Genomic DNA, 24,212 nt, shown 5'->3' with positions numbered 1-24,212 from the left:
TGGGGCTGAGAAAACACGTCGTTAAAAGAAAATTCAGATGTGTTTGTCTTGGGATGGTCTCTGGGGTTGTGTGTAAATGCATCCTGGGGAGACAGTGCCTGGGATTCAGAGCATCGCCCAGTCCCCAGTCCTAGAACTTGTGAAGGCGCACCAGCAAAGCGGCAAGATCCCGACGTGGAGATCGACAACAGCTTTGTAAACACCCCGTGTAAACCAGCGAATAAACTGGGGCCAAGTTCTCCCGTCCAGAAGCACCTAAGTCGTTATGTCTGTCGTGCTTTCTCCTTGCAGAAGCTTCTTGCAAAGACTGATCCCTGGTTTGTGAAATGAGTCCAGGAGTGATGACTACAGCCTGTTCCAAAAGGCAAGTCAAAATGTGCCACACCTTTGAGGACACGTGAAACGGCAGAAGGTAGGACTGCTATTCAGCTGCTCTGCAGGGGAGCGATTCAGCGGGTAACTTTGCCAGTCTAGGTCTGAACACTGCGCATTTAAGCATCTGAAGGAGGAGTGACAGGTTTTCTGTATCAGGAAATACTCCATTTTTAATGGCTGACAGTGGGATGTTGGAATCCACTTGGACTGGATTTTGAGAGCCAACTGTGTGCTTTTCTCCCCATGTCTGCATATAGTGACACAGTTCTGAGATACTGATGGCTTGAAATCGATCGGGGGAGAAAATTTACACTGCAAAAATGGGCAAATGCTACAAGGCACTGCTTTTTTTTTTTTTTTTTTTTTCCTCCTCTTTTCCCTTGGAGAGCCAGCCATTAACCATTTACCAGCATGTCACGGTCTGTATACTATTCACTGTACTTGAACATCGTAATTTGTTTACCCAAACCCTTGCCATCTGACATCTAGTTTGTTTCTAAATTTTTTTTTTTTAACCATTCTCACAGGGCATTTTTGCTGAATGCGGAAGTTTGGCACGTATCTCTGCTCATTTCCTTACGAAACAGGAGTGGGCTGCCCGGATTAGAGGTTGTGAGCATTTGAGGCTGCGGATGCAGGTGGCCAAATGGCCTTCCAGAGCAGCTGTTCTAATTAGATTTGCAGGAACGGAGGCGGCCGAGGGTCCCCCGGGGCAGGGTGGGATGTGGATCTCTGGTGGTGGCGGGGGTGCGGGGGCACATACCTGTGGGCACTTGGCGGCGCTGTAGCAGTCCCCAGCGGTGGCAAAAGGGACTGGATGTCCTTCGCTTGTCCTGGCAAACTGTAAGTCCGTGGCTGTGGGGTTTTGCAGGAAGGGTTAAAAGGAGCAGAAGGGTGAGAGTGGGCGGAAGAGGTCGGGAAGGGGTAGGGTGTTCACAAGGAGACAGAAGGGAAGAAGAGTTAGAGAAATAATAAGAGGGAACAGGGCAGGAAAAAAAAACAAACCCAATCTGAAATACAATTAACAAGCAAACAGATACACGGGTGCACATGCTTTCCTTCCACTATAGCTGTGGTTCTGAGCGCCTCCATCCCTGCGTTTTACCAGCACTGATGTCCCCTCACAGTATGGAAGCCAAAGGGGGATTTAAGATGCCTTTGGAATCAATCCCTGTATAAACAAACATGTGAATCACCTCACTTAAATGTAGTGTAATCGGATGACTGTGAGTCTCCTGCAGACAGCAGCCTCCAAGCTGGCAGGACAAGGAGAGAAATAAGCCAGCAAAGTATTTCCAGCTACTCAGCAGTGACTCCCCAAGGCTCACCAGAGCTCCCGGGGCCCTGGCACTGCGACTGCCCAAATGTGGAGCAACTGGAACCCACATCTTGAAAGTATTAATGGCAGTTTCTCAAGTTTGGGGTTTACTTGTAGTTAAAAAAAGAAAAAAGCCAATGAAAACAATGCTCATGTTCTTAACCCTCGTGAAGCTCCTGAGAGCAGTTCTGCAGATGGGGAAGGCGGGGGGTCTGGAGGAGGCCGACTGAGAATCTTGCAGACTCTGGTGGAATGGGAGACCAGAGGCAGCTTTCTGTTTTGTCTTTTGGGAAGAAAAAAAGACGACCTTACTCTTTCTGCAGTTTGGTGGGAGGGAAGTCTGAGTGCCCCATCCCACAAGGCCGGGGCCCTGCCTGCTCCAGCCTGCAGAAGCCCCGGGTCTCAGCTGGGTGTTATCTAAGTGGGAGGCTGCAGCCCCTGCCCTTAGCCCTCATCAGTCTAGCTGAAGGCAATTAACAAATAGCTTGGTACGAATCACGCTAAATCTACCTCCAGAGGAAAGCAAGGCAATATTACGGGAATCATGCTAATGAAGAAAAGTTAATTATTCACCATTTCTGTTTCTCCTCTATTCCAGGGAACACCGTGGACACGTGAGCTGTCTTTAATGACTCCTATGATTAATGTCCCTAACAACAATGCAGCATTGGCCAGACTATGAAATCAGCCCACACGCAGGCGAGCTGAAAAAAAGGTAATTCTGTCCTCCATTTTTCTTCTGTAAATCGACAGAGAAAATTAGTTTTGTGCCCGTGTGTGTGTGTGTGTGTGTGTGTGTGTGTGTGTTTGTGCGCGCGCACATGCATACACCGTGCTGGTGGGAGCCCAGGGAGGGGGTGGTGAATGTTGCTACATGAGTGTCATAGCTTGGGGGTCTGTATCTGCTATTTCTTCTCCCTTAAAAACTTCTCCTGCCTTTGCCTTGCCCACCCTGATACCTGGGGCTCACTCCCACCTGGTCTTAAGGGGGCAATTTCAATGTCATATTTTGGGAGATGCTGCCCTCACATCCCCCACCGCAATGGTGCCCCTTTAATTCGCCCCAGCCGCTCCATTCATTCATCACGAAGCTGATGGAGCATCTCTCCGTGCGAGGCACTTCCCAGGCACTGGGGAAAGTACAGGTCCAGCAGTGATCAAAAGGAGTGACCCCCAGCCTCAGGCAGATTAGACCAGGACTGTCATCACTAGACCCTCAGTTTCCCTGATGTCCTCAGTGCCTCAGCCCAGCCCTGGGGCAGGATGTGCCGCCGCCTGAACGGAGACATGGATGAACATGTCCCCGCAGGACGTCCCACGGAACTTACTTATGATCTGCATGGTGGTCAGGTCTATTCTGATCTTCTGGAAGCTGGAGAACCCAGCCGCCGTGTAGTCCTTCCGGCACTGGCAGTCATCGCGGCGGCTCCCGTTGTAGGGACACTCGGTTGGGTTGTGCAACCTACGTCACAGAGAGAACATTCCGGTGAGCGGGGGAAAGGCGTTTCCAAGGATCTCCGGGCACCTGGGCTCTTCTGAGCCTGAGCTCTCCTACCTGTGCCCGTAAACCTCGGAGAAGTTCTCAGAGTCACCGTGGACCAGGGTCATGTACTCCTTGGGGTGGTCAGAGTGCATCCCTGCACAGAATACCTGAAAGGCAGACCAGGAGTACCCCATGGAGGGCGGCCTGGCAGTGGGACCGTGCCAGCCACAGCCGCTCTGAAGCCATGCAAGAAATAATGACTGAGCCCCCACGTGTACCTTCAGGAGCTTTCCCGTGACGACCAGGAAGTATTCCCCATCTTCACTGGCACCTTTCAGCCTTTTCACCTCCTTGCAGCTCTGGGGTAACTCGCCTGGAAGGCACGAACCACCAAAATGGAATGAGTTACACGAGTCACACTCACAGGTATCTGCAAAGGGGCCGATCTCTTAAAAATAAATCCTGCATCTCTGAAAAGGGCCGGCAGACACATCAATAACAAAACCTGTTCTTCGAGCTCCAGAAAGATGGCTTTAGTGGGTCGACTTACAGTTATAGATATTGTGGCAGGTTCTTCTTTCTTCTGGCTTCAAGTCAGCGGGGCACAGGTGGCTGGGCTGGTCCTCGTTGGTGAGACACTGCACGGACCTGTGCATCACTCCGACGCCACAGGACATGGAGCACTGTAAGGAGACGGGGCTCAGTGATGTGGCTCTGGGACCCCGGAGGTATGGGCCCCTCGTGGTGTGGAGCTCAGAGCCCGAGGGCTCATACGGGACCCCGTGTTGCCAAAAAGAAATATCTGACACCTACTGAGCACTTACTGTGGGCCCGTCTCTGTGCTCAGGTTTCTACACACACATCTATACATATGTACCTATGTATGTATTCATACATATGAGATGTCTATACACAACTTTCTCATCTAGGGCTCACAGTCGCCCTGTGAGGTGGCACAAGCATCATTCTATTTTACAGGATGGAGAGCAGTGCTCAAATGTTAAGAAATTTGTTGAAGGTCACGATGGAGCCAGGACTCAAACACTGATCACTTTCAACTGGTCCCAGCTGTTGTGTGATCACTCTGCTGCACTGAAAGCCTCATGGTCAGGAACCAGGGGGCTGGGGCAACTTTCCAGGGAGGCCCCAATTTAAAATATCCTGACTTGTTGGAGCCCTAACGCAACCAAGAATTCCTGGTGTACAACTTACAGACGTCTTAGCAACAGAAGCCACACCAACTAACGCCTCTGTAACCCGTATGAAGTGACAGACAAGAGTTCTGGGTGCTTTTTAAATGGTGATAAAATACATGTAACTTAAAAATTCACCATTATCACCCAAGTGCTTTTGATGTGTTCATTCATTTCATCTTTGCAAGCACCCGTTCTGCAGGTGAGAAACTGACACAGGGACGTTTGGCACGTTGTCCAAGGTCATTCAATTGGGAAGTGGCAGACCCAGGAATGAGACAGAGGCTGTGTGGCTTCAGGGCCCCCCTTCTAAGCACCAGCCCAGACGGCCTAGCCACAGAGAAGCCTCCGTTTCCCGTCGGCCCATTTCAAGATTGCTAATGTCCGAGCTGCTCCTGGAAGGCGGTTACTTAGGACAGCTCAGGCAGGACGTGTTTAAGATGGGGTTTGAGATCCAAAAGCCTTCTGATTGGATCACTCAGTCATCTACTTACGCTCCCCCAGTTGCCGACTCTCCAGGTGGCCGAGACCGGGCACTCCCGCAGGTAGCAGGGCTGGACGCTGGGCGGCTGCGTGCCCGGGCAGTTGACGGTGGTTTGGTAGCTGTACTCGTAATTCTCCTTCCCGGTGTAAATCTCACTACAGGAGACAAGCCTTTGTTTGTAGCCCTTTCCACAGGTCACTGAACACTGAGAAGAGAGGGGTTGGGAGCAGAGGTTGGAGCAGGGCCTGGGGGCAGCCACAATAGGCCCCTGACCCTCTGCATCGAACGCTGACCCCGGGACAACGCGGCCGAAAAGCCCTCACTTTATTAGCTTATTATGCAGTGCGGGCAGCAGTCACCGAGCGCACGGGAGACGTGCAACCCTCCGGGAGCCTTCCGGGAGTGAATGCTTGCACTACATCCTCTTGGCCCCCGCTGCGGGTGGGGCCGCCTGGAGCCCCTGCTCTGGATTTCAAGAGCAGAAGGGGGTGGGGGGAGGCGCTCCAGCTGTCATGGGGTCCACTCACAGCATCCACGGCCTTACATGCTGCTGACAGATCATCCTTTTCCAAACCCACAATGACCTCATCTGAGAAGTTTCCAAGTGGGACGGAGAGAGAGCCAGAGACCACCTGAGTGCGAAATCCAGGCACTTCTCCAAAAGGGGCTAGTTTTCGTTCCCTACTCTTTGGTTTCCCTTCCCATCTGCCCCAATATTTAATTTCCTTCTCTCTCCCTGGCTCTGTATCTAGACTGAAATGTTATCTTTCTACTTCTCTCTCTTTCTCTTTCTCTAAATCATACAGGCATCTAGGCCTTTGGTCATAAGGATACAGCATTTAAAAATATCAGGACAATATAGAAAAGGAGAAGAAGAAAGTATCTTACTAGTGTGTCAGCTCCCTTCTGTGATGGGACAGCTAATTGGTTATTTATAAGATTTTATTTTATATTCAACCTCCCCAGCTAAATATTTTATATAATATATTATTTTAAAAATAAAACTGAATCAACCAACAAATTTAGTTTTGATGATATCTGGGGGCAACATCATCAAACAACTGGCCATTCACGGTGAAAATGCTACTTCAATTTAAGATAGTGTACTGGGATTCTTGAGATCAAAGGCTCTTTGAGGAGCCAGATGAACCCCAGAAACAGTATGCGGCATGTGGTGTGTTTTGCTTTTTCTGGGGTGCGGCACCATCCATTCTTACTCACTACTGAAAGCCAGTGTCTCTCTTTCCTGGTGTCTCCTGAGCTGTTGTTCAAGCCACGTGGCTTTCCTCTCATTTCCAGGGGGATGGTCCCCTTGACGAGGTCCTGGAGGGACGAGGGAACAGACCCAGCTGCAGGCACGCACAACATCCCTGGGCCTTCCCTTCCAGCTGGCTCGGGGCCTGGAAATACCCCACATACATTTCATCATTCTTTGGCTGCCGCTATTCCAACGCCCAAAGACCCAGCTGACGCCAAGCCAGGGCAGGGTGAGGCTAGTCCGAGGTGTTTCATGTGTGGATGGATGGCTTACAAATGCTGTCTGTCCAAGGTGTGGCTTATTTTAGAGTGTCTAACCCAGTGCCTGCATGCCTCGGTCTCGGTCTGTACTAATGTAAACAAGGCTGGATGTTGGAGAAGGCAAGTGCTAAGACCCTTTGCCCTGACCAACCAGGAGCAAAAGCAGCCCGCTGTCCGTTTACACGGGGGAGGCAGTGGGAGACTGGCATTTACTGACGGAACTGACCCCCCAGTATGGTCAGGTTGTATTCAGAGTCCTCTGTGTCTCTGAAGAAAAAAAAAAAAAAACTGGACAGAACACACACTCTTTAGTAGCTGTTAAGAGCATCCTGAAAATGTTGACGGCTTCTGGCTTCCTTAATCCATTCAGACCAGAGTTTTGAAATAAGAGGCTCTCATTTCTGGGGAGGGGAGCGGGGAGCGGGGAGAGGGAGGGCTGCCCTTACTGCTGACTCTTTACGCTTTGGTGCCCTGTGCATGTTTCACCCTGAGCATGGATTACTTTTCTGATTAAATAAAACAACAGGAATGTGGGCTCCGTCCACGAGGGATACACTTCAGGCCCAACAGGGAAGTGCGTGCGTCAACCACCCAACACACGTACCATCTAAATGCAGACATTCATCCCATTAAAACATGAACTTGCTCCCCGGTCAAACTTTGACGAGACCCCAGTGACAGCAAGCACCTTGGCTGTGAGCTCAGATACTCCCCTTTCACATCTCTGAACTCTTTTGGGCAAAGGACAACTGGTGTTAAGGTTATAGGCCTTTCAGTATTTCAAAATTTCATGAGGTTTGAAAACATAATATAATCGTGGGATTATTACTATTTGTTAAAAATAAAAAGTGTCTAGGGAGACGTAGTGTACAAGAGGAGATAAGGAAAAACAGACACTTGAAATTCCTTGGACATTATAGAAAATTATTTTGTTCCTCTGATCAGAGGTTGTTAAATGGGCAACCCACATCTGGCCCATGAAAGTATTTGGTTTACTCCATACAATGTTTTAAACAAATAATTTGAGTTTGCATTTTAAGATTAGGATATCTTGATAAAAGTCTCTACTTTTGTCCTCTCTTAAGACATCAGATTTGGTAACAGTGGATCTATGTTTCTGCACAGTCTCTGCTGGGGTGGAAGAGAGCCTGGTCCTTTATACATCATGTACTAGTTTGTCACAGTCGCCACCATTCCCTATTGCCTCCTTGATGCTAAGACATTTTCTTATACTTTCTTCAGGCACCTACAGGCAGCACATGAATCTGCAGCCCTTGTCATAATTCCTTGCTAATTATACTAATAGGACATCAAGGTGAATCATAGAACGTAGAGTTGAGAGTTGGGGAGTTAGACACCATCTCATGCACCTCCCCCAATTTGCACACATAAGGCTCCGGTCCAGGAAGACTGAAGGACTTGTCTGAGAACTCCCAGGTCTCAGTGGTGGAACTGGCAGGTGGGTGTGAGTCTCCCACCTTCCTGCCCTCATCATTCTGTTACTCTCTGGCCATCGCTGACCTGAAGGCAGTTACAGAATCCCCAGGATCGTACCTCCGACCATTCTCCTGTGATCCAGACATACTCGCAGGGAGGTAAACTACAGCTCTTACGATCCACAGGCCGTGTGCTCATGTCACAGTGTACACCATGAACCTCGCCACCTTTGTCCGTATCCTCACACACCACTTTGCGGTACCTGGAGCCTTCGCCGCAAGTCTTGGTGCACTGTTAAAGACAGACAAAACTGGTGGTGAAATGGAAGGATGGTAGATGATTTCTCATATCCTCTTAGTGTAATAGCTTATTTTCCTGTCTATATATCCTTTAAGACTGGGAGATCACTGAGATTAGGGATTATCAGAGAACTCATTATTTTACCCCATTACTTAACAATGTAACAGAGAAGAACAAACCTGACTCCATATTGGATCTACCCCTCGTGTTTTGTTGCCTGTAATTAGTCATGCTGGCTCTGCACCTTTCATAAAAGAATGTTGCCTACAGCCTGAAATATACATTATAGCCTATTCTCAAGGCTCTGACCTTTAAAGGCATAACACTTATCCATTCATATAAAGATAAAAAGTTGCAGAAAAGAACAATTGTCTGGTTGGAGGTTTATAGGAACATTGTGACCAGACATAGGGAGCTGCAAGGACAACGGATTCCTGCACCAAGAAACTTGCAAAACCAGTCACACCTCCTTCCCTTTTAGTATAAAAGAAACGTGAATTCTAACTTGGGTAAGATGGTTCTCTGGGACACTAGTCCACCATCTTCTTGGTCTGCTGGCTTTCTGAATAAAGTTATTATTCCTTGGCCCAACACCTCATCTCTCAGTTTATTGGCCTGTCGTGCAGTGGGCAGTATGAGCTTGGACTTGGTAACAACAACACTGTTCCTGGCATAGCGATCAGCATTCAGTAAGTGGCTGTCTGAGTGAAGCAATGAAAAGGTGAATAAATGAATCTCAGGTTTGGAAAGGACATTAAGGCCTTTATCCATTCAAACACTGAATCTCTTTAAAACTCAGGGCTAAAGGGTATTGAAATACCTGTAGAGTCAGGGAAGTTATTCCCCGTCCGAGTGGCCCATTTCATCTTATAACACGGAACTAAACCTATCATCTCTGCTGACTCCAGCCTCTTGTCCTAGTTGTCAATTCCAGGGGAGCATAAAGGACAAATTTCATTTCCCTCAAATAACCCCTTCAGGGACTTGAGGAGAGTTTCCTGTGGCCCCGACAGCCTTTTCTTCTCCACGGTGAACTGATTTCATCCCTCAATCATTCAACCAATAATCACCAACTTCCTAGGAAATGTCAGGCCCTGGGATGAACAAGAGTGGACAGGAATAGCATAGCTCCTGCCCTCAGAGAGGAGCTGAATTTTAGTAGCAAAGATGGACCTTAAAGAAGTAGACAGCTAGGTAGCAAGATTTAGCCATTACGTTAATTTCCATTTTTCAGATGAATGAACTGGGACTTAGCCTAAAGAACTTATCTCAGGTCATCCATCTCTTTGGAAGGTGGATGAGATAGATATTTTTATTTCCATAAACCAAGTGGGGAAAACAGAGCAACTGCTATGAGCCATTCTAGGATCATCTCTGTGCTGACTACAAATTCCTCATCTTCTTTGCTTTAACCAAAAGCAAACCCCACCTTAGAAGTTTTACCTTAGTTATTAGTGTGGTTAAAGGTCTCCCACAGCTTGTCGTAGCGACAGCATGTGTGTCACCCAACATTCCAAGGCTCTAGATCTATGTTAGAAAGCCACTGTAACCAACCTGTGTCAAGGACAGCTTAGGTCTCCTCCAACCAGGGATTACAAAACCCTGTTGCCCCTTATCCTTATCCAAATACTGTGAGCCCTTGCTGTTCACATAATGTCTTAAACTTTCTCCTTTCAGTCTCTTTAGGGAGGGCTGTGGACCTCAATGCTCTTTTTTACCTCTCACATGTCTCCTTCAAATTTTATTACCTGCCTCACCCCAAAGGCATCTGAGTTTGGAATCCAGCTTAACTGAGACATATTCTTCCTGAGATGTCTCTTGCCTTTCTTCTTCTTTTTCTTCAGGTAATAAAATATACATAAAACTCATCATTTTAACCATTTTTAAAGTGTGCAATGCAGTGGCATTTAGTCATTGGCAATGTTGTGCAATTATTAGTATGTAATTCCAGAACATTTTCTTCACCTCAAAAGGGAACCCTCGACCCATTAAACAGTCACTCTCCATTTCCCCTTCCTCCCAGCCTGCAGCAACCACCAATGTGATTCTGTCTCTATGGGTTTGCCTGTTCCGGGTGTTTCACAGAAATGGAATCATGTAATATGTGGCCTTTTGTGTCTCGCTTCTTTCATTTAGCATCACGCTTTCAAGGTGCTTTCATGTTGAGCGTGGATCAGTTCTTCCTTCCTTTTTATGGCTGAAGAGTCCATTGTATGGATGTACCACATTTTGTTGACTCAAATGTTAATGGACATTTGGAGGGTTGCCATCTCTTGGCTATTATGAAGCGTGCTGCTATGAGCAGTCTTGGGCAAGTCTGAACAGCTGCTTCTGATTCTCTTGGGTGTATCCTTAGGGGTAGAAATGCCAGGTCATCTGGTGTGCCTGTGCCTGCGTGAACTGCTTTGCTCTCTCAGAAAGCAACAGGGATGTGTGGTGTGTCCTGGTCATCCCTTATCATTTGCAAACTTAACTCAAAATTTCTGCTGCTTTGGAAGCAAACCTCAACGTCTAGAGTGTGGAATCATTCAAAATTTTTCTGGAGCACAAAGACAAATAGGAAACAGTGTGAAATGAGCACAGAGGAGCAAACCTCCTCCCACCAGTGCCGGAGTCTGGCTGAGCCAAGTGACTAGCTCAGTCCTGGCTCAGGAGTTCTGGGGGTTTCTCTTTCCCTGGAGAATGCTGGGAACCATCGTAAAGGAATAATGTTTTTGTTCCTTTGTTAAAAAAAAAAAAAAAAAAAAAAGCACTGAATGAGTTAGAGAGCCACCGAATGTTACAAAAACAAAACAAAACAATGGTTAATCTGTGATGTGTAGATCTATGAAGAAGATACACTTAACTCCTCCTAGAAAAAGTAATTCCTTAGAAAATCAGGACGGAGGTGACTCAGAGACGACCAGGATTGTTGAGCAGCCAACCTGCTCTAAACCTTCCAGTGCTCTCTTTCATTTTCACTGATCCATTGGGCTTTAATCTGTATCAATAAGTAACAGTTTAGAGCAGAAAAGCAAGGATTACTAAATACTTTCTGCTTGCTAAGTGTTTCTCCCCTGGTCTTAATGGTTAACTGCCATAAAACTATTTTGTTAATGGTGGAAAAGGGAGTTGGGAAACCTTACCTTGAATATAACTGTAAGAAAAATTATACTAAGTAAATAAATGAGTTGCCCAGTGGTTTGAAATTAGTTAACAGCAGCTCTGAAAATCACTTAGCATGGCTCTTCTCATGGATTTTTAAATCCTAACTAGAGCACGGGGGTTGGGTAATCAGAAAGCAAATCCAGCCCACCCTATAGGATTTTATCAGCTTTCAGTAAAATCCCTTCTCCCACCCACCGAGGATTTATGACTCTTTCTTCTGTCTTGGAATATAATCTAGAATGTTCTGAAAAACAGTGGGAGAGCTCAACTAACCTTATTTTAATTTCCAAAAGATTTTTTTTTTCAAATTTCATTATAGCTTTGAGAAAAAAACTATACCAAGTGTGTAAGTCACACCACCAGCCTCTCAATTTCAGCACAGGCTGTAATTCAGAAATCAAATATCACAACCCTGCATTAACCTGGGCAGCTTGCCCACTATCTCATTGGCCACGTGTGCCTTGAAACGTGCTGAAATTAACGGGGGGGGGGGAATAAATTTTTAAGCTTTGCGGGTGAGGAAGATTAAAATAAACTTTTAAGGTACTATTTTATTTAGCTAGGTTGGCTGGCCGCAGGGTGATGGTTTAAAAAGGGTCATTAAATGCAATGGGTAGACATTGTCTTTCCTTAAAGACTGTGATCAAATTACTTTGCATTTTTTTGGTTGAGATGCCCTAAGCATGGGGGAAGAGAAGCACTTTGTATGTACCTGCTCAACCTTTTAAGGTTATTGATTTTCCCCCTGGATGAAAGAATCTGTCATGTCCTTTCTAGGGCCAGGCTACCTTGTTGGAAAGTGGGTGACCAGACCAGTCAAAGAACAAATGGAGAAACTGACAGCAGTGTGTCCTGAATCTGCTATGCAGTCTTTTGTCAAAAGGAAGAGGAGGTGCAAAATCCATTTATCTAATGTTGTTTGAAATGAAAAAAGAAAAAAGCAATCTTCAAATTACCAACTGGTTCATTGTAAAAGTCAGGTATATGGTGTTTGGACATCTTTACCCCCAGAGAGTATACTTGCAAGGGAAAAAGGCAGAAATTATACTATGGAGATAGCTCGTAACTCATTCATTCCCTCATTCAACCAATACAGGTGGACGTCAGAGACATGGCAGGTTTGGTTCCAGGCCACCACCAATGAGTATCACCATAAAGTGAGTCATATGAGTTTCCTGGTTTCCAGTGCATATAAAAGTTATATTTATACTACAGTCTACTAAATGTGCAATAGTATTATGTCTTAAAACACAATGTACATAATTTAAAAATAATTTAATGCTAAAAAATGCTAACCATCACCTCAGCCTTCAGTGTGTAATAGTAGTAACATCAAAGATCACTGATCACAAATCACTGTAACACACACAATAGAGAAAAATTTTGGAATATTGCAGTAATTACCAAACGTGACACAGAGACACAATGCGCAAATACTGTCAGAAAAATGGTGCAGACATACTTGCTCAACTCAGGGTTGCCATGAACCTTCAATTTGTAAAAAAAAAAAAACCCAAAAAACAAACAAAAAAAACCAACCTGAAAAAACCAACACACACAGTACCTGCAAAGTGCAATAAAGTAACACACAAGAAAATGAGGTCTGCCTGTTTGCTACGTGCCACGGTCTGTGCTGGGCACAGGGATACAGCCCTGGCATCTTCCTACTCCCCTTCTCTCTCTGTTATGACACCTGGGTGGCTGCTCCTCCCAGCTTGGGGTCCATGTGTCAAGACTGGCTAACTGGTGACCCTTGAGGTTTACACTCAGGGCCGCCTAGAATGGCCGTGTGAGCAGGTCTGACTTTCGTAACAGACAGTGTGATGCAGGTAGCAGCCATCAGCTGTGACAGCAGGGAAAGAGGAAGGACCAGGGGCTAGGATTCCCACAATGTTGAAAGGGGTGCCTGGGCAGTGGCAGAAGAGGTGGAGCTGAGTTAAGTAGGCACAGGGGAGATGGAGAGATGAGGGCACTCTCAGGAGGGGCTCAGCATGCATGGCTGCAGGTGGCTGTTACGGGGAAGTGGGGTAGGGAAGTGACTCTAGCAGTTTGGGGTTGTTAAAGCCTTTGGTTTGAACCTAAATAAGCAATTCTCCAAGGAAGAAATACAAATGATCAATAGGCACATGAAAAAATGCTCAAGATCACTAATTATCAGAGAAATGCAAATCAAAACTACAATGAGGTATCACCTCACACCAGTCAGAATGGCCATCATTCAAAAGTCCACAAATGACGAATGTTGGAGAGGCTGTGGAGAAAAGGGAACCCTCCTGCACTGCTGGTGGGAATGCAGTTTGGTGCAGTCCACTGTGGAAAACAGGATGGAGATTCCTCAAAAGACTAGGAATAGACTTACCATATGACCCAGGAATCCTGCTCCTGGGCACATATCCAGAAGGAACCCTACTTCAAAAAGACACCTGCACCCCAATGTTCATAGCAGCATTATTTACAATAGCCAAGTTATAGAAATAACCTAAATGTCCATCGACAGATGACAGAATAGAGAAGGTGTGGTATATTTATACAATGGAATACTATTCAGCCATAAAAACGACAACATAACGCCATTTGCAGCAACACAGATGTCCCTGGAGAATGTCATTCTAAGTGAAGTAAGCCAGAAAGAGAAAGAAAAATACCATATGAGATCGCTTATATGTGGAATCTAAAAAAAAAAAAAAAGAACATAAATAACAAAACAGAAACAGACTCATAGACATAGAATACAAACTTGCGTTTGCCAAGGGGGTGGGGGGTAGGAAGGGACAGACTGTGATTTCAAAATCTGTAGATACTGACAGGCATATGCAGAATAGATAAACAAGATTATACTGTATAGCACAGGGAAATATATACAAGATCTTGTGGTAGCTCACAGCAAAAAAAAAAATGTGACAATGAATATATGTATGTTCATGTATAACTGAAAAATTGTGCGCTACACTGGAAATTGACACAACATCGTAAAATGACTGTAACTCAATAAAAAAAAGTTAAAAGAAAAAAAGCCTTTGGTTTGAGATGGGGATTCCAGAAGGGGGGCAGAGAACAGGTCATGAAAGGCTTGTAAATTTTCTATACTACTTAGGAGAAAATCCAAGCCCTTGCCCCAGCTAACGGAGGTCATCATAACCCAGGAGATCCTGCGGGTTTAACCTCATTTCAGCCTTCTGGTCCCTTTGCTTGCTCTGCTCACAACATGCTATCCTTTTGTCCACAATCACACTGGACTCTGTCCTTCCTCTTTCTACCTAGAATCACCCCTTCTTGCTCTTCCCCCTCGACTACCCTAGAGACCAACCACCCTTACTTTCTATCTCTATCTCAGCACCTTGGGTTTTTTTTTTTTTTCAACCACAGCATTTTTCACAATGGCAATTTCATATAACATATCGTTTGCTTATCTTCTGTCTCTCTCACTAGACAGTCTCACCACAGCAATTTCACATTTTGTATCATACATCTAATGCCTAGCGCCTGGCACTTTGCAGGTGCTCGAAAAGATTTGTTGAATAAATTAATGAGGAAATGAGTAATAAGGAGTTACTAACTGAATGAAAAAGAATATGAAAATGAATATATGCATATACATATGCATGACTGGGTCATTATGCTGCACACCAGAAACTGACACATTGTAACTGGCTATACTTCAATTAAACTAAAAAAAAAAAAAAAATAAGAGTTACTATCTGGCCCTTGTTCACACATCACATCAAAACTTGATCACTTCCTATTGTAAACTTCATGAAATCTTTGTACCCAACTGACCAAGGACCTATAGCTCATTACTACTTTTTCTGTGCTAAGGAAATGAACTTGAGAATTATTCTCCAGTTGATCTCAGTAAGTTTGTGACTCCAAGTACATATCAGAACAGCTCATGTCCCTGCACTGGGTCAAACAGCCATGGGGTGGGCAGCTCGACAAAGGCCAGACAGATCTGAGCACAACTTGTCCATGGCAATGTGACAAGAAAGTAAAACAGCTGTTCTTACAGGAAAAACAGAGTTTGTCTGATTGTTCTCAAAGACATTTTAGAATGCCGTGATTCTAAAGAGTTAAACAAGAAAGGCTATCAAGTAGCAAGCACTGTTCTATAATGTCTTTCTTTTTCTTCTCTGCCCCTCCTCCCTCCCTCCACCCAACTATTATTTTGTTCATTCATTCATTCATTCATAGATTCATTCATCCATCAAGTGTCTTCAATGTTGTAGGTACTATGCTAAATGCTGGGGGAAACTCTGCTTTCTGACCTCAAACAGCTGATAACATAGACAAGGCAAACAGGCACAAGGATTCAGAGTGCTAACCATTACAGCAAGAGTATTTTCAGGGTGATATAAGAGGTAAGAGGAGGGTGTGTCATCTGACCCCATGATTCATGGGGAGGGCACAATCAGCAAGGGCTGCTGAAAGGATGCAACATCTCGATTGAGGCCTGAAGGCTGAGCAAAGGTCACTGAAACAAGGGAAGGAGCTGGGCAGCCTTGCTGTGATACAGAGGTACTAGGGAGGAAAGAGAGTATTCTGGGTGAAGGTTAAAAGAAGAATATTTGCAAGGCCTAGGAGACTTACTCCTTAAAGCTAAGAGATGTATAACCCACATACTCACAATTCAAGTTTGATCAAAAGACCTGTGCAGCTGTAAGTAAATTCCTATGTCAGATTATAATAGTATTAATAAGTAAGTTTTTTTATGATAGTAATTTTCAAAAGAATAAAAAACTTGTGCTTTTTTTTTTTTAAAAAAAACTCAGCCTTATGAGCATAAGAATTCTAAAGTAAGTAAAATCGAGCACTGAAAAGCTAAATAACTAGCCCAAAGTTGGCGAGTGATTTTTAAAAGCCCATCATCATGATACAGAAGCTAAACTGAAGTGTTGGTTGTCACTGGAACCCTCCATTAGGAGTCCACAGTATCAAAGAGAAGTGGCATTTGTGGAAGGGCTAAAATGTGCTAGACAATGCACTGAATCCCTCACTTAATCTGATAATCGTCACTATCACTCTTCAGCACAGTCTGCCATATAATTCCCATTTTGCAGATGCGCTAACTGGAGCCCAGAGATTTGAAGTCAACTTTTCAGAGCCACACATTGAATGGTCTCTTTTTTACAACATGGTGCTTCTAGGGCAGAACCAAATGGGATATGAATGCCTGGAAAGAGCATTCTTCTCTTCTCCAGTTATTCTGCTCTACATCTGAAAGTCCAGGCCCTACCCTTCTGGTACCATTAAGGCACACTGATGTCACCTCAGACCTGTTCGAATGGCTATTATCAAAAATACAAGGAATAACAAATATTGGCAAGGATATGGAGAAAAGGGAGCTCTGGTGCACTGTCGGTGGGAATGTAAATTGGTACAGCCATTGTGGAAAACAGTATGGAGGCTCCTCAAAAAATTAAAAATAGAACTACCATGCCATCCAGCAATTCCACTCCTGGGTATTTATCCGAAGGAAATAAAATCACTAACTTGAAAAGATACATGCACCCCCATGCTCAGTGCAGTATTATTTACAATTACCAAGATATGGAAGCAACCTGAGTGTGTACTGATGGATAAACAGATTAAGAAAATGTGATACACACACACACACACACACACATATATATACATATACGAATATAATTCAGCCATAAAGAAAAAGGAAATCTTGCCATCTGTGGATGGATTCTGAGGGCATCATCCTAAGTGCCATAAATAGACAACTACTACATGTTCTCACTTATATATGGAATCTGAAAAAAAACAAAAAACTAAAATGAATGTACAGAGAACAGGTTGGTGGATGCCAGAGGTGAGGGGTGGGGAGTAGGTGAACCGGTAAAAGTGGTCAAAAGGTAACAAAGGTCCAGCAGAAAGATAAGTAAGTCCAGGGGATGTAATGTACAGCAGGGTGACTACAGTTAACAATACCGTGCATTAACTTTGAAAGTTACTAGAAGAATAGATCCTAAAAGCTCTCAACACAAGAAAAAGAAATCTGTAACTTTGTGAGGTGATCAAAGTTAACTGTAACATGGTTGTTATTAACAATAACTATACTTACTGTACTGATCATTTTGTAATAGATACATAGATCACATCAGCATAAAATTCACTTAAAATTAATACATTTTATGTCAATTATATCTCAATAAAAATGGGGGAGAAATAGCATTGCCATCAACATTTGTGTAACAAAAAAGAATGCAATTGCAGTATCTCATAACGGGCTATGATAATAAACTTAGGATCAAGCCTTGCTCCTTCTACTTGCTAGGTATGTGACACTTGGATAAATGACGTTAGCTCTCCAAGCCTCAGTTTCCTTGACTGCAAAATGGGATAACAATAATAATAATAATAATACCCATTTTGACTAGTGATGACCACAAAGCAACTCAGCACAGTGCCAGGCACTGTATTCCCCCTGTTCTGAAAACCACGCCTGGTGGGAGATTCCTGTCTTACTATTCACAGCTCCGAACCTTTGACGGCTTGTACTTTGTTTCATTCCAATGTCAGCAGATATGGTTTTGCTTTTCAATATCCTTTCCCCCCTTTTCTACAACTGAATCTTCTTTACTACTAATGTCCTACCCTTGCCAGCCAGACGGTTCCCCAAGGACGCTTACTGTTTTCTTTAACTAGACATTAACTTGGAGCAGGAGAAAAACAAGTCTGTCCATTTCTGCATCAACGGAGCAGTTTTTCAGATGCCCTTGGTTTTTTTTTTTAATGTTGGAAATCCTTCACTAATTAATCAGGATTTCAATGAATGCCTGCCTTGTAGCTGACAGACAAAGTCACGGAAGGAGGCAGAAATCCAGAGTAGTTCCTACCTAGAGTCTGCCTAGCGGCTGTCTGAACTCATACAGAATGACCAAGTCTGAACCCACATATTTAAAATATTTCTCCCATCTCCCCTCCTCCTGTGAAAGTTATCTTTATGCCTTTGGCCCAAGGCCTGTTAAACTTTTTCTGGAGGCAGCCAGATTCGGAACGTTCAAGAACACAGGCACAGGGATGGCAGAAAAAGGAGGAGCTCTCCCACCCGGGTCAGTGCGAACTGCTGGCCGTCTGACAGCAGACCTTTTGGGACAGAGCCAGCCTTGTCACCGTGCTGGAGGGCTTCTCAGGGGAACGGATGTGATGATAGCAAGGGGGCTGAGCGGAAGCCCTGGCAGGTGCCCACTTCCTGGCTCTACTTACTTCTTGCCACTCCTCGGTCCTCCAGGCGTAGAGCGGACACAGCGGGGCTTGGCAGGCGCGTTCCGACTCGGGTCTGCTGTACGGGTCGCACTCGGTCTCTCTGGCTATTTTGTGCGTTCCCATCTGACAGCCCACATTTCTCCGCCGCACACCTTGGCCGCAGGACACTGAGCACTGAGAAGACGAGAGTGCGTAAGTGGGAGCTTTGGGTCGTTTGGGGGAGGGGGTGATCATCGGGGTGGAGAGGGTCACAGAGAGGATGGGGGACGCATTCCTAATCCAACGACTTTCAAAGCTTCCCAGTCTCCAGTGAAGGGGCCCCAGGATAATGTCTTAAATCTGCAAACTCACTGCCTATCAATGCCGGCGAGCGAGGAAGAGCCTCAAGTTTTAGGGAATCTCTGAAGTTAACAAAACTGCTGGACGACTGAAAAGGCTAAGAGGTCATTATGAAACATTCAGTATAAGCTAGAAATAGTGCTGTCATGTGAAATGAAAATCCCAAATGATTTCTATCCTGGAAGATTGGAGGTTCTTGAAAATTGGACAGAGGTCTTGTACAAGAGAATTTCTTGGCAGATTAAAAGTATAACTCAAGGAGAGTAAATTACTGAAGCTTTTAGGGCCTTGTAAGTAGAATTACTCTCTCCAGTCTCTTCCTTCTCTTGCTCCCATTCCCGGAGATGGGAGAATTTTGTTTAAAACGATGGAATTCGTTAAAGTAGTTGTGTCTTTATTGACAACCTCAGATGCATATATGAAAAATAAAAGCTGACAAAGAAAAACCATTTCCTTGGGGGTTGTGTTTTCAGCCTTTGAAAAATACTGTTAATCAGGCTGAAACATTTTGTTGACCAAGCTGCAAAACACCGTATTAATCTGCAATTAACTTTCCCCTAAATTAATTTTTTAATGGTTTCCCTCATTGCTGGGTTTCATAATCTCACTTCTGAGCAGGCCAAGAATTATTTTATTAAGCTTTTGACAGTCAGAAACTAAAGCGACATTGGATTGGAAAGAACAGCCTGTTATTTCACTCAGGTATTGAAAATTATTACCAAGTTTTTGTGATAGCGCAGCCTCCATTCATTTGTCTGACTGAGAAAACAAGCTTAACATGTATTAAAGCCATATTCCTGAGAGGAAGCCTTCTTAAAGAATAGAATCACGCTTTCAAATTAGACAAAGAGTCTTGTCCAATTAACCTGTAGCAGGATTCATCTTATTCAAAGGCTAATGGGAATTTGCTATTAGAAAGCAGACCCTGATGAATTTCCCTGCATATTAATTTTATTTCCATTTAAGATTAAAAAAAAAATAGGTGACAGTGTTTAGAGGGCAGCTCGGGAAATCATATCATTTCAGATGAGTCTACGCCAGGCAGGAGCTTAAATGTTCACATCAAAGCTAGCTGAAGAGAAGGAAATATTTTGGAGCAACACAGCTACTATTGTTTGGGTTTAATTGTATTAATTGGATTGAATGAGTTTGTGACCCACAAGAAACCAGACTTTTAAAGTCATTATGTCCTGGGTGGAATGAGAGGGTGCCTAAGCACAAGTGATTGCCTCATCTACAGAGGATGGCCATTTAATACCTATGGGAATTACATGTGTATTTCCCACTGATTACACTGGAAATGAATGAACTACAATATGGGAGAGTTAGCACATGAATGACAGAACTTATCATCATCGTCATTGGCAACTGAACAACCGAAAACACCCTTTGGCTATTTGAATCTGGGATCTTAAAAAGAAAACAGTACACTTCTGGAACAATGTATCCAAATGGAAATAACAAAGGAAAAATAAGAACGACTAAGTAAACAAATTTGGGTTTGGCATAGGGCTGATATAGGTTCACAATCTCATAATGCTTTAGCAAGCTAAAGAAAAAGGAAAAAATGGTAAAGAATTTTAGAGTGTACACTATTCAGGCTCTAAGTAAACGAAATTTCTTTTTGATACTATTGTTTGTTACTGAGTAAATTATTACTTATGGGTAAGGTATTAAGAGCCATGAGGATCCAATCTTAAAAATCACTTCCACAATGTTTGATAATTTTTCAAAACGCAAATAAAGGCAGAGGAAGTTTCAATTATACACCATGTCGTTGTGGCTTCTGATTTTCATAATGTCAAAGCCAGCTTTGAGTTAACACATTCAAAGGTTTCAACATGACTCCTATGCACAGCAAGGTATGAACCCTGCCTCTGTGAATACTGCATCCACGGTAATCTTTGTTAAAATGAAGTGCGCCACATTAGAGTTAGTTCTCTGTGTTCGACTTTTCTTCCTAAGCTGTCTTGGGGGAGGCAACATTTTGCATACAAAGCCAGCCAGGCTTGTGTGGTGAATTCTGAGAGATTTGTGCAGAAACCCCACGAACAAAACAGCATCAGAAAGACCTCTGCATGACCCTGGAGGTGGCGATGGTGGTGGTGTGTGCACATGTGCGTGCTTAATTCTTCTTGTTCTATTTAGTCCAACTTTTACTTAGTCTGCAGAAGAAAAAGGTCGAGCAGTCTCTATTAATGTCTCCCCCCAACCACCGCTATCATTCCTGCACGGCAGTCTATTTGTGCAAGTTTGAAAGTAGATGTTTTTAGTTCCAAACTACTGAGCAGGAAGCTGTGTTTCATCCTTCTGTACCCCCTACTGTGCAATGCTAGTGTGCAGAACTCACCGATTTAAAGGGGGAAACTTGATGCTTACTTCCATAGATAAAAAGAAACTCTATGGAACTTCTGATGTTTGGGGAATTGTAATATACATGTGAAAACCTGGAAAGAATTTTACATACTTTCTTCAGTATTACTGATGAAATTATGGCCATGACAGTATTTAAAGGAGAGATTAGCTTGAAAAATAACGATATGAAACAACTTTAATAAATAACAGGTAACAATAATAGGAAGCTTACTAAGTAAGCACTTACTATGCCGGGCTCTACTCTAGGGTTTCTCAACCTAGCAATTCTTTTTTGTTGGCAGCTGTCCTGCGCATTGTAGGAAGTTTAGCAGCATCCCTGAACTCTACCCACCAGAAGACAGTTGCATTTCCATTCCACTGCCAATCTCCAGACATTGCCAAATGTCCCAAAAGGTACAGAATCACTCCCAGTTGAGAGCCTGGTTCTATGCTAAGTCTACATAAAATATCTTTCATAGTCTTAATAAACCTTTTAAGTACTCCACCAATAAGTAAAACAAAGAACCGAGATCATTACCCTAACGCAAGCAAAAACAACCCCCCCCCCCAAAAAAAACCAGTAGATTCTATCCTAGACAATAAATCAAAGCTAGGCAATATATCAAAGCTGTGGATTAGAATTTGGCTCCCAGTTTTAAAATATGGTGCTAATAGGATGCAGCCTTTTGTACTACGTCAGCAAGAGTGTGGGTGCAAAGCCTGCGTTCAAACAATTCAACATCAGTGCTTGCAGTTCAAATACAAACAAAACAGCGGAGAGCACGAATCACCAGCGTAACTCTAGTTCTTATTGCTGACTGTGTGCACGTGGTTTCCTTGATGTCGCAAAGGACACATGCTCCACATTTGCCACGTTTCTCCATTAAACACTTGCAGAATACTTCAGAACCAGACACCACATGCAAGCCGCTCTCATTGTGATTACAAGAAAAGTCCTAACCAAAAATGGCTGGTAGGTTCATAATGCAATTTGCCAAGTCTCCATTTTGGCATGAGCACTGAAAGGCTTTTAATTAATTAGGGATTAATTAGGAGTATGAGATGAACATATATGAAATAGATAACCAACAAGGGCCTACTGCATAGCACAAGGAATTATGTTCAATATCTTATAATAAACTATAATGGAAAAGAATCTGGAAAAAGAATAGATTTATATATATGTATAAATGAATCACTTTGCTGAAGCATTGAAACATTATAAATCAACGGTACTTCAATTTTAAAAAACGAAAATTGAAAAAAAATTAGTGGGGAAAAAAATTAAGTATTTCCCCGAATTTAAGACATCAGTGAGTCCAAGACACAGTGTTACTTTCTGTATCACTCAGAAAGAAAACAAGAATGATTAAATCAGGGCATTCCATTGGTTGTGAGGGCCATCCTGATGACAGAGACGTTAAAGGATAAAATAAACAGGCATCTCCGGATTGAATGAATTCATGAGTGATGAATGATGATGATGTGTTACTTTCATTCTAATCTGATCATTTATTCTGTTTATTTCTAATCTCCATTTTTTTTTTACTCTGAAATGCTTTTGAATCACAGGACTACAGAGCCCCCACATTCATCAAGCTGAATAAGAATCTGATGCTGATTTTGTCTTAAAATTTCATCCCTCAGCTCTCAATAAAAATAAACAAATTGAATGCAGACTTTTGGGAAAAAATGTTTTCAAACTTTTGTGAGGATGAAAATTTTCTTGACAAACTCAAGATTTTCAAAGGATGTAGAAATGAAACATTCCACTCTAAACCTCAAAACACCAATTTTGAGGGAGAGACTAAGAAGATTAGCATGGCTATACTAGTTTCTTCTCCCAAAATTCTATGTGTCTTTCTATCATCAGACATTTTGACATGATGAAGAATTGCGATCATTATTCTTCCTACCTTGAAGATGAGATAACTTAGAATATAGCTACCAGCAGAAAACAAAAGGACCAGGTAGGTGTGAAATCTTCTAAGTATTGTTGCAAATGGATAATCATTACTCTTGCTTTATATCTCCACCTTAGGGAATAATTCTGTTTACCACCGGATCGTTAGTAAACCAATAATCTTTAATCATGCAGACTGTCTTTCTCCATCAACCACTGGGTATTTTAGGTATGCTTCTAATTTGCACAAATTGGATTTTACCCATGCAGCACCTTGTCTTGCCTGCTTTTATAATTCATTTCTACAAATCAAATCAGAACATTAAAAAGTTGGCCACAGACCATTACATAACTGTGTTTACTTGCATTTTCCTCAAAGGTAACTAGACTTTTCTAAGCAATCATTTTGAACAGGTGCAGTCTTTTCTGGGGAGGCATTCTGATAATCCTATTACCTTATGTTTGAAAAAACCCCAAGGGCTCAAAACTAATCATCCCAGCTTTGTGAGCAATTAGAGACTTCCCATCAAGATCACAGGATACTAGAGTCAAACTCACTCTGTGTTTACCAATAAAGGGAGAAAGTTTTTTTTTTTTAAATCCTTTTTTTGAATGAATTGGCCTTTAAAATGAGCATCATTTAAGTGCTCTAAACTTAATATTCAGGACAAGATGCAAATGATAAGTAGACGTTGGGGAACATAACGAAAACTAACAGAGCATGGAAGTATACAAGAGGACAAGTTAATTAGTGTGGTATCTTAAATAATGTTAGCTGCAGGCTTTTACATGAATTGAATAGCTCCAAAAATAAAAGGGCTGGAAGTTAGAGATGACAATAGTCACTTAGACAAACCATTAAGGATGACCAGGATGAAATGCTGCCTAAATCTGATCCCTGAAGGAAGCCAGAGGAGGAACTAGCTCTGGCTGGGCACAGATAATTTGATGGTTAAATTAAACCAAAACAAAACCAAAACCAAAACCAAAACATGATCATTATGATAAAGGCCTCGAGAGGGCTGAGGCTACTTTGCTGGGGGACGAAGCAGGTCACGTTTTCTATCTCTGTGAAGGGGAACATGGTTGGGAGGTGTGGGGGACAATGGTGACAGCTCAGGGTATTTAAGAAAAATTCACTTTTCTAGCGG

The 24,212-nt window shown here is 43.4% G+C and overlaps 1 protein-coding gene and 2 long non-coding RNA genes across 12 annotated transcripts in view; 2 read left to right on the top strand and 1 right to left on the bottom strand.

Moving 5' to 3' along the window:
• The window catches only part of ADAMTS9 (ADAM metallopeptidase with thrombospondin type 1 motif 9), a 156,812-nt gene that overhangs the window by 17,117 nt on the left and 115,483 nt on the right, over positions 1–24,212 (bottom strand). The window contains 8 exon segments of the mRNA XM_006178299.3: positions 1,139–1,230; positions 3,022–3,155; positions 3,249–3,343; positions 3,455–3,549; positions 3,727–3,859; positions 4,864–5,058; positions 7,926–8,099; positions 18,465–18,638. Coding sequence (XP_006178361.2) covers positions 1,139–1,230; positions 3,022–3,155; positions 3,249–3,343; positions 3,455–3,549; positions 3,727–3,859; positions 4,864–5,058; positions 7,926–8,099; positions 18,465–18,638 — 1,092 coding nt within the window.
• LOC106728858 lies at positions 540–13,453 on the top strand. Its single transcript, XR_001365131.2, has 3 exons — positions 540–1,218; positions 2,292–2,408; positions 12,033–13,453. It is a non-coding gene; the product is annotated as an uncharacterized LOC106728858 (long non-coding RNA).
• The window catches only part of LOC106728856, a 29,922-nt gene continuing 24,226 nt past the window's right edge, over positions 18,517–24,212 (top strand). For 8 of the 10 annotated variants that reach the window (XR_004312054.1, XR_004312053.1, XR_004312058.1 and 5 more), the window contains exons 1-2: positions 18,518–18,656; positions 23,032–23,128. This is a non-coding gene — a long non-coding RNA (uncharacterized LOC106728856). Of the gene's footprint in view, positions 18,657–21,460; positions 21,573–23,031; positions 23,129–24,212 lie in introns of all 10 variants that reach the window. The other 2 variants (XR_004312057.1, XR_004312056.1) reach the window with 2 other exon arrangements.

The sequence above is a fragment of the Camelus ferus genome, chromosome 17, assembly GCF_009834535.1.
Source record: "Camelus ferus isolate YT-003-E chromosome 17, BCGSAC_Cfer_1.0, whole genome shotgun sequence".
In the NCBI taxonomy this organism is placed as follows: domain Eukaryota; kingdom Metazoa; phylum Chordata; class Mammalia; order Artiodactyla; family Camelidae; genus Camelus; species Camelus ferus.
The sequence above is the reverse complement of the archived record's forward strand: the minus strand, read 5'-3'. Positions and strand labels throughout refer to the sequence as shown.